Genomic DNA, 10,636 nt, shown 5'->3' with positions numbered 1-10,636 from the left:
TCACACCAAACATGCTCACCATTTCAGCCACGGGGGCGTTATAATGTGACGGTCAATCCGACTATTCGTTGGTAAAAAAGTAGCCATTGACTTGGCGGTGGGTGGTGATGACTAGTTGCCTCCCCTCTAGTCTCACCTTGCAAAATAAGGGACGGCTAGAGCGGATAGTCCTCGCGTAGCTTTGCGCGAAATTCAAAATAAACAACCGAACTACAATTTAAAATGATAGACACCTTAAAGTGGGGTTAAATAGTGTATGTGCGTGTTTTCTTATAGCAAAGCCACATGGGGCTATCTGCTAAGACCACTGAGGGGAATCGAACCCCTTCTTTTAGCTTTGTAAATCCGTGGACTTACCGCTGTACTAGCAAGGGGTGTGGGGTTAAAACATAACCCAATTTACACCCACAACATGTCCAGTTCATCAGCCATATTTCTTAACAAAAAACGTTTTGTAATTACAGGAAGCATCACTTCAGAATTTCTTCTGCGAACATCAGCCTAACTTTTGTACTCATAAAGTCCTGAAATTTTAAACTTGTATTTGATATTGTTATCGAACGCAATCATGCTAGACATTTCCACAAATGTTTACGCTAAAAGTTTAAAACAGAGTGTAGGCATAAGTTGTTTTTCAACTGTTGATATACGTGAGTTATATAACGTTATTTTGTTAAGTTAAAATTTTAGTTTGAATTCAAACTTTGTGTTTTCAGATTTGTTACACCTAAATTTATAACAAGAAATCAGTGATGACGAGAAACCCACTTGTTGAGAAATTTATATGCAAAAACGGCTCGTTTGGGCGGCTGAGTTTGGGCTGAGAAAACACTTTTCTCAGCCCAAACGAGCCGTTTTTGCATATAAATTATAACAAGAAATAAATAAATAATAGTAGCTACTATTCGTCTGTAGATGTCGCTAGAGAGACTGAAAATATGAATGGCTACATCGACAAACTTTTACTACACCTTAAACAAAATTCTGAATACATTTCAAGAATTGATCACTTGTTGTTTAAACTGTAGTAAACAAATAAAATATTTCTAGTTACTGACGTAGTCATCAGAGGTCTCTTAAGTATTGAACGCCGAGGTGACGTAACACTGTAAAACGACGAAACCAATAAGAGAGTGGTTTTGAATGCAAACATGGGAGTTTGTAGGGTTAGAACTGCGGGCACGTACAGACACAGACAGAATAAATTTATTGAGATAAACGGAAGTTTCCAAGCAAGAATGAATAACGTAGATGTACAAATCATTCTATCGGCTCCTTTAGACGGTGGTCACGTGACCTTGATTTCTGCAAAAGTTACTAAGTTTGGCGGATTTAAAATAACGAAGGTGTCTGGATCGTCTCTCTTTTTCGACCAGATTCTAAAATGTGCTGCCAATACAATTTCACAGAAATCCAAAGATGAAATTATTTCTGGTACTGAGTGTTCCCTACAGAGGTATATTAAAGATACCTTAAAGAAAGTTAAAAGAGATCAAAGAATAAGATTGTTTACAAAAACCTCTGTCTGTATTTACAGGTTTGTTTTTTCATCTTTAATTAAAATGTAATTTTACAGAACAATATGGAAATCTTGTTTAGAAATAGGTTAATATTCTCAACAATTTTGACCCGATATCATATCACAAGATAATCAATAGTTATACATATCTGTGTACATAATAATGAATTATATTTGTGTTTATATTCGTATTATCTCGTTTTCTTTATTCTATAATTAGTGTAAATATTCACACATATTCAGTAATATTTTCTAGGTTCTCATGAAGGTTATGTGTACTGAATTAACGTATTCACAATACATGAGACGTAAAAAGCCCATAAACACTATAATAAGTCGTAAGTGAAGGTTAAATACTGTATCAGTTATCCTATAGAAGATTGTATAACCTTGAACCTTTCTCTGTACCGATTCTTATACTAAGAGAAGAGGAAACCCATTTGAAGAGATGACACAGATATTTGTGTAAGTTGGCTTCAGTTAGGATGTTTACTTCCTTTAGTAAATTATTTTATATAGTCTTTCATTTAGAGACTCTAAGAATTGTGGGATACCACACTAAGACCTCGACCTGACATAAAACTAAGATATGTCTATGATTTTTCTGTCTCATCCCATATTGTGCTTTCCTCTTCTTCTGGTGAATAATTTCTCACCACTCCAGTAACTAGTTACAGCTGTATTGTAAGAACCAGATACAAATGTGTTACAGGTGCGTGGCTCCATTTGTCAGGCACCAGTGTACTTGAATACCACATTTTTATATGAGCCACACTGGATTTCAACACCTAGAAAACAAAAACATAATTTAGGTCGTGTCTTCAACCCACAGATTGCGGTTTGCATGGACTTCATCCGTTATTTTTATTAGTTTAGAAAAAAAAACATTTTGGTCTTCATATGTGATGAGAGATTCGACATGGGCCTAAAACTTCTAAAAAATTCTGGAGTTCAAGAAAACTCATTTCAAAAGATCTCCAAGTTTGTTGAATTTGTTGTTGTTTTGCAGTAATTATCCATTATTTTACCTTCATTACTCACGGTGGGTCAGTGGTCAGTTTAAAAACCTAAAATGCTAAAATCCGGAGTTCGATTTCCCGTGGTGGACAGAGTTTATACAACCTATTGTGTAGCTTTGCACTGACATAGCAGAAACAGCAGTGTTGCTCCAAATCTTAAAACATATCCAGCTGTTTTTATTTCCGATACTTCTGTATCTATTATCACTACTTAATATTGTGAAACGTCGTAATCTGTGACTGTATTATCAAAAGTTTCGATTCGCATATTTCTGGTCAAAAATCTTATAAAGTTTATATTTAAAATAATTAGAATCTCACGCTATGTAATCAATACTTTATTTTAGTACCCCGCTATTACAGCGGTAAGTCTACGGGTTCACAAAACTAAAATCAGGTGGTCGATTCCCCTCGGTTGACTCAGCAGATAGCCTGATGTAGCTTTGTTAAATGGAAACACACACACACACACGTTTTATTTTAATTGTGACATAAAGCTTTCTGATTAAAGTTTACAGTCACCGAATATTCTCCCCCTTACAGCTTCAGGAGCGATATAATGTCACGGTCACTCCCACTTTTTTCGGCAAAAGAGTTGGTAGTGAGTGATGTTGACGTTGGGCGAGATAATAAAAAAGGAAACTCGTGAAAATGTTGTACGCAGTACTTCTGAATAAAGTCGTTATTATAAATACTCCACTCAGAAGGTCTTGTGATTAAAATCCGTCATTTAGTATACCTATCAGCCGTAAGTTATTATACGTGAGGTTAATATCACTACGTAAGTTATTATACGTGAGGTTAATATCACTACTTGTCAGTAAATAGTTTGTTTGTATTTGACTAGTTCTCTTTCCACTCGTCTTTTACTTCAATTTGAGAGACTGTTCGTGCATACAACTACCGGTCAATTTTGTGCAAATGTTCAACAGACTATTTAGATTAATCTATTTCTAAGAATTTGTCATAAGGTTTCTACTTATAATAGTCGCGATCTAATATTTTATTGTGAAGTTTCAGTTCAGAACAGACGTGATCTAAGACTCTGTTACAAATTTTCTCTTGTCTGTCCGAATATAAGAATTTCACTCTTGTAGCACAAGAACGGCGCTCATTATCGCAGCAATAGACTGTGAATACTGACCACTCAAATTCACGGTTTGACCACAGTAACCATTAGGTCGTATTCCACTCATTTAACTTTAGAAACCTTAGCCCCGGGGCCCACAAATGACAGGTGTATTTATGTAGATCTGTCTAGTCAGGAGAAACTTACTTTGAACAGTAATGATAAAAGTATTGTTCTGAGAAACGTTCCACTCGTAAAATGTTAGGAAAAAGCTAACGTAATCTATACCAGTGACAGACACACTTCGAATGAGAAAAATAACCATCTGCACACCAACACGAAGTTCTTGTGTAATTTCCTTACGTTACAAAACTCCGATAAGGCAATATTTACTGGAAAAAGAAAACATTGTTATGGTATTTGATTACTAAAAATAACTGATACCAGATCAGACTTAAACGTATAAATAGCTTTCTTCTGAGTTCAAAACACAGAAGTACAAATAGTGCATTATACAGGTAAGTACTGTTTGTTTATATTCATCAATAAGGTTTCTGTTTAAAACTATGTTTATGTGTGATATTTAGGTTACTACATGGTGAAGTAAAACAAACTCAAAACCCCACAAATATTACATCCACTTCACTATTATAAAAGGCCTAATGGTATTTCTTTGGCTTGTTGACCCAAGCTTCGGTGATGAGCCTTTAAAGGACGAAACTGTAGTCAGTAGTTGAGTGTAGGGCCAATCACAGAATGCATTAGGTATCTACGTCACAATATTGTCTTTTGAATTTAACCTCTGGTGATAAACTAAAGGAATTCGTAACCTAAATATCTAATAATGAGAAGAAATTCCCAAATGGAGGTTTTGTTATTTAGAAATAAGAGCATGTTACATATTTCACTATAAATTGTTTGTTTATTTTGAAGTTAAGCAGAAAGCTGCACAATGGGCTGTCTGTGCTCTGCCCACAACGGGTACCGAAAACCGGTGTCTAGCGTTTTTTGTCCACAGATATACCGCTTTGCTACAGGGTGTGGGCTTTACTGTGAAAGTATTGAAATTCAACTGAGTGCCCGAAGAGATTATAACGCTAAAATCTGGGTTTCGATACGCGTGGTGAGCACAGTGCAGATCGACCGTAGTGTTTCTTTATGTTTAACTAGAAATAAATTAATTCATTTTGTTCCAGAAGAAGTAAACATGACGTAACTGTCACGGTGATTATATTTGTTAATTATAATAACAGCAAAGTAAAACACATTCATGTTAAACTGTTTATTAACAACGTATTTTATCATGAAGCTTCTAATACACGGAGATAATGTTTATTAAAGATACTTCATTTGTATAATATAAGTATCATATAAAAAAACGAGTCACTGGGGTCAACAGGTCCTCTGGTGAGTAAACGGTAAGTCTATATTCCACCGTTGAAAGAACACAGATAGTTTATTGTAAAGCTTGTGTTAAAAATAGAACATCTTATAAAACACAGATATTATACTTGCAGATATAATGATAACATTTTTCTGTATAAAATGAAGTGACAAAACAAAATACACAATTTATGAATGTCGTGAAACCAGTTACTAAAGTTAATCTTGATTCAACAACATGAAATGTAAATGTAACGTTTTTTTAACTGTATTGGAAACCACTCACAAAATATTTATTAATCAACAGCTTAATAACTAAGGATGAAAGCTTTGTTTGAAAGATTGACTAATGAGTTGGTTGGTTGTTTTATGGCACAAAGCAGCTGGACTATCTGTGCGACTAATGGGACCTTTATATTACTTCCACACTAAAATAGGAAAAAAAATTATATTCAGGTAGGGCTTCATAAGACGTGGTTTGATTTGTTTTGAATTTCGCACAAATTCACACGAGGACTATCTGCACTAGCCGTCCTTAATTTAGCAGTGTAAAACTAGAGGGAAGGCAGGTAGTCATTCCCACCCACCGCCAACTCTTGGGCTAATTTTTTACCAACGAATAGTGGGATTGACCGTAAATTATAATGCTTCCACAGCTGTAAGGGCGAGCATGTTGGGCGCAAGGGGGATGCGAACCTGCGAGCCTCGCATCACGAGTCGAGTGCCTTAACCCCTGGCCATGTCGGGTTGAAGATGTGGTAACATGGACTGTATCGACGTCCAAGCTCCTTGTTGTTCATCTCCCTCAGTCTCTGTATAGTGCTGAAAACATCAGTTATTGTTACTGATTATCTCGGTGCTAACTCACAACTGACAACTTTCACAGTTCATTCATTTTATACTGTACAACTTTTAGTTATACAGTTATTAAAACTGTCTACCAAACCATCAACCATCTTTGTCATTTCTTAAGACTGTGTACTTATGATCTGAAATTGATTTTACCTAAATATTAAACATGAACATTGTAAAGAACGTTAATAAAGTTTAATTATTATTATTCTGTTTTTTCAGATAACAAATATTAAAATACTGACGGACGTTATAAATCATGAGGTGTTTCAGTTTTCTAATTATTTTAATAACGATATGCGTAGCAAGTGGAGGTAAGTTTGTTTTAAATATACGATTTATATTGCAAATATGTCTTTTAGTGTAAACAGCTCAACAAAAAGTCAGTCTGTAGATGTATATGTGGAATATACCACGTTTGTAGAAAATATCTTATTTTATAACTTTATACTCAAAATTATTTCAAGAAGATATTTCTATAATTACTGTGTCTATATCGTTACTATAGTTTTAAGTTCATTTTAGCCTATTCTTAAGGAAATTTGATTTGACTGGTCATCAAGCAGTGTCATTTGTATGTTGTGTTCAGACGTTACGAAACACTGAGTGTACTATAGACCTAACGACACATTTTCCTTCTTAAGATAACAAAATACGTGTTCACGATTTACAGTAATAAATATTATTGTTGTTAACAATTGTTTATTATTATTTTAATCGTACGATTTGTTAAAAAATAATCAAGTTTCTATCAGATTTTTAGGGTTTGTCAGATTTCTAGAGTTCATACAAATCATGAATAATAAAATATTACCAGATTTGATATTTTGATCAAACATTTACCTTAAAACAACCTTAATATTCTCCAAAAAATAATAAAGTTATTGGTTCACAATTTGCTTAAAAGAACTTTTTGTTTAACTCTCGTTTAGCGTCATTTTCGAATTCAAAATTTTCGTTTTACTTATTGTTCACAGATGTCGCTCGCACGACTGGAAACATGAATGACTACATCGACAAAGTTCTACAAAACCTTAAAGAAAATCGTGAATACATTTCCAAAATTGAACCTCTTGTTGTCGGAACTGCAGTAGATGAAGGCAAATTCCGAGTTACTGATGTTGTCGTCAGAGGTCTCTCAAGTATTGGACGACGAGGTGACGTCACATTAACAAATGACGAAGCCAATAAAAAAGTGGTATTGAATGCGAACCTTGGAGTGTCAGGAGTTAGTGCTAGTGGTAGATATAGATACAGACAGAACAGATTTATTAAGCTAAAGGGAAGTTTAAACGCTAGGATAAATGAAATAGCAGTACAAATTATTCTGTCAGCTCCTTTGAACGGTGGACAGGTGACCTTGGTTTCCGCAAAAGTTACTCGTTTTGAGGGATTTAAGATAACGAAGGTATCTGGAGCTTCGTTCCTTTTTAACTGGATTCTAAAATATGCTGCTAACAAAATTGCAAAGAAATCAAAAGATAAAATCGTTTCTGGTATGGAGAGTTCTCTACAGAGATACCTTAAAGATGCCTTAGTTAAAGTAACCTTCCCAGGAAGCGTCTGAATGTTGTATTGAAACTCAGAGGTGTTTTTTAATATTATACAAACTAATGTTTAGTTTTTTTATATAAATATTAGGCTGTATTGTAAACTTAAAAAACAACAACATAGAACCAGCATATCGTCTTAATTTTTAGTTCTGGAAGATATAATGAAATTTATTGTTTAAATAAATGTTGAAATAAAATTTTAACCAACAGTATGTTCTTCTTCCAAGATATAATAAATATTACATATGCAAGGTTTCTTTACAGTTAGTTAGATAATTTTAATGTCCATAATTAAAAAAATAATAAAAAGTGACAGTTACAATATTAAAACAATGGAAGCCTAATCACAAAAAAAAAAAAATTAATGTCGTGTAATGAGCATAGATCATAAATTATTGATAGGTTACTTGACATCTAGAAATAGACCAATGTCCACGTGACACAGCCTGTCTATTCGTCATAAGAATGTTTGGTTTGAAATTGGTTATAAAAATTTCGGACTAAATCAGTTTTGCATTGTCGCTAGGGTCAACTTTCCACTTTATAATTTCACTTCATTGTCCATTATTCCAATATGAACAAAGTTTTTTTTTTCCATTGTGGTGCAAACTAGTGGTGCGTTATCGCAACTGTTTATGGTATTCAACCTACTCAACATACTTCTGATGAAAAACTAGCATTTTGGTTTGATATAATCACATCCATCCAGACCACCGCAACATTTAAAATGCTGATTGTGCATCACATGTTTCGGTTTGTTCTCACAAGTTAGAACCCTTCTATCAAACGTTCTGTATACGGGCCTGATTAAAATAAGTAAAATCAATAATTTATTGTTGTTTTATAGTACGACTTTTGTACAGAATAATTTATAAACACATGTGATTATTCAAATGCCACTTTAACTTACTGTCTCCGTTATCCCGAAAGTAACTCTGTTTAATGCTTGCTCGAAATATTTAAAACTCATCTGTTGTGCTTGAGTACAACAAAACTTATTAAATTTTGTAGATTACACAATGTAACACATATTTTGTTCCTGGATAGTATGTGCTGTTTCTTAATTGCTTATGTTGTCAATTTGTACATTTTCATTTGCAGAAGGTCTGAATAACACAACATATTAATTAACATTTACATGTATTTATGCTAAAGTTATACAAAAATGTTTAGAAGTGAGTTTTTCGAGAGTTGCGACTATAATGTAAATAACATTCACGTATCAACTCCCAAATATAGTCCCCCATCATGTTTTCGTCATACGCTCTTTGGTAGCGGCGTTCAAAGTCCAGTATATCTTGGTGGAAGCGCTCGCCTTGCTCCTCTTAGTATGCTCCCATGCTCTCCTTAAATTTATCAAGATGAGCGTCAAGGATGTAGACTTTCAGAGACATCCTGCAACCCATTTTGCCATAGTTCTTCACCAGAGCCTCAACCAGTTTTACGTAATATTCGGCCTTGTGATTGTCCATGAAGCCCCAAACCACTGCATCAAAGCTGCCCCAAGATTTTTTCCTTTCCTACTGAACTTCTTGGGGAATTCTGTGCACTCCAGGATCTTCTTTATTTGTGGTCCAACAAAGACACCAGCCTTGACCTTTGTCTCACACAGCTTAGGAAAGAAGTGTCGAAGGCACTTGAAGGCTGCAGATTCCTTATCAAGAGCTGTGACAAATTGTTTCATAAGACCCAATTTTATATCCAATGGTGGGAAAAACACCTTCTGGAGGTCCACTAATGGCTCACACTTAACATTGTGCCTCCTCTCAGAGAACTCGGTCCTTTGTGGCCAGTACTTCCTGTTGTAGAGCGCTGCGATGTCCCTGCTGTCTCAAAGTCAAAGATAACAGGGAAACTTGGTAAAGCATCCTTGGAGACCCATCAGGAATGTCATCATTTTGAAGTCTCCGATAACCTCCCAGCCATACTCGTCATACGTCAAGGCTTCTAGCAAGGTCTTGACGCTGTTGTATTCCTCTTTGAGGTTCACCGAAAGGTATTTAAAATTTAAAAGGCCTAAAATTTGTACAATATAAAATCTTACAATTCAAGCAAGCAAGAACTATCAGTCTTGCCTTCTACAGTTTTATTGCAGTGCTCGTAGGTAAAATGAGGAGTTTATATTGATCCCTGATAGACATGACGAAATATGACTTGTAGGCTTCACACATTTTAACAGATGCTGTCATAGAGTACTTTTTCGCTCTTTTCTTGATAAATTGGCCACATACATAGCAGAATGTGTCTGGAGAATGGTTGCAGCTTCTTGATGCCATCTCTGATAAAATCAGATAGGTCTATGTGCTCATTCACTTAGGCATCCAGAACTAAACTGAAGTGGTGAGTTCCTGTATATATATCTTACTGTGGAAAGTTCTAGAAAATTCTGAAAGGTTTTCGAAAATCCTCGTAAGTTCCACAACATTCCAGAAACTTCTTGAAAATTCTCTATAAGCTACTCAGCACTGAATCTACCTGGAATGTTCTGGATAATGGGTAAATTTGAAAACTTCATTACCCAGGTCACAAAAGCAAAGTTTGAAGAGAAAATAGGTCTTTTCCATTAACTTTAGGCATAAGCAATTGGGAAATAACACTTTCTGCCCAGGAACAATGAAAAGTAACATTGTGTTATATACGAAATTCTTCAACTAAAGACTAGGAAATAGATAATATTAGTATTGAAACATTGTTTGGAAAAGGAAAATAAAGACAGGACTGTAACCTCGATGTGTCACATATATATTAATTTCAAAACTTTTGTATCAACTCCACTAACATTTTGCTTATTTCATTCGAAGCGTCTCACCGCCCCCCGCTAGTAAAGCGGTATGTCTCCGGATTTACAACGTTAAAATCAGGGTTCGATTTCCCTCCGTGGATTCAACAGATAGCTTCATGTGGCTTTGCTATAAGAAAGACGTGAACACACATGCGTCTCACTAAATGTTCCACTAGTATCAGTAGAAGGGATATAAGAATTGATAGTAACATAAATTAATTAAAAAAAGAAAATCTACTTAGCCAATTCTAAATAAAAAAAATATTTTAAAATTAAAAATAATTTCTCAACTTTCTACTGGCTTAAATCAATTTTTTAGCCCCTTAGGTTCCCGTATTTTTTCAAATTTATGGTCTTCCTAAATCTGATTTCCGCTTAACAATTGTTCCGACACACAAAACTAACAGTTACAATCTAGGAAAATTCTTTGCATGAATGATTTCAAAATATAATTCCCGT

General features: G+C 34.7%; 1 protein-coding gene across 1 annotated transcript; it reads left to right on the top strand.

Annotated features, from left to right (window-relative positions):
* The first annotated feature begins 4,089 nt into the window (after positions 1-4,089).
* LOC143231681 (uncharacterized) lies at positions 4,090-7,607 on the top strand. The gene is made up of 3 exons (XM_076466266.1): positions 4,090-4,125; positions 6,065-6,156; positions 6,820-7,607. Exons 2-3 carry the CDS (start codon positions 6,102-6,104, stop codon positions 7,407-7,409), a joined length of 645 nt encoding a protein of 214 aa, XP_076322381.1. The 5' UTR covers positions 4,090-4,125; positions 6,065-6,101; the 3' UTR covers positions 7,410-7,607.
* Positions 7,608-10,636: the final 3,029 nt, after the last annotated feature.

Source organism: Tachypleus tridentatus, chromosome 11 (genome assembly GCF_004210375.1).
Source record: "Tachypleus tridentatus isolate NWPU-2018 chromosome 11, ASM421037v1, whole genome shotgun sequence".
Taxonomy (NCBI): domain Eukaryota; kingdom Metazoa; phylum Arthropoda; class Merostomata; order Xiphosura; family Limulidae; genus Tachypleus; species Tachypleus tridentatus.
This window is presented reverse-complemented; position numbering and strand designations above follow the sequence as displayed.

Bases quoted from the DNA above. Each gene is read 5' to 3' on its own strand.
- LOC143231681 (XM_076466266.1), top strand. From the start codon at position 6,102: ATGAGGTGTTTCAGTTTTCTAATTATTTTAATAACGATATGCGTAGCA. The intron at 6,157-6,819 runs GTAAGTTTGTTT...TATTGTTCACAG, and splicing joins GATATGCGTAGCAAGTGGAG to ATGTCGCTCGCACGACTGGA.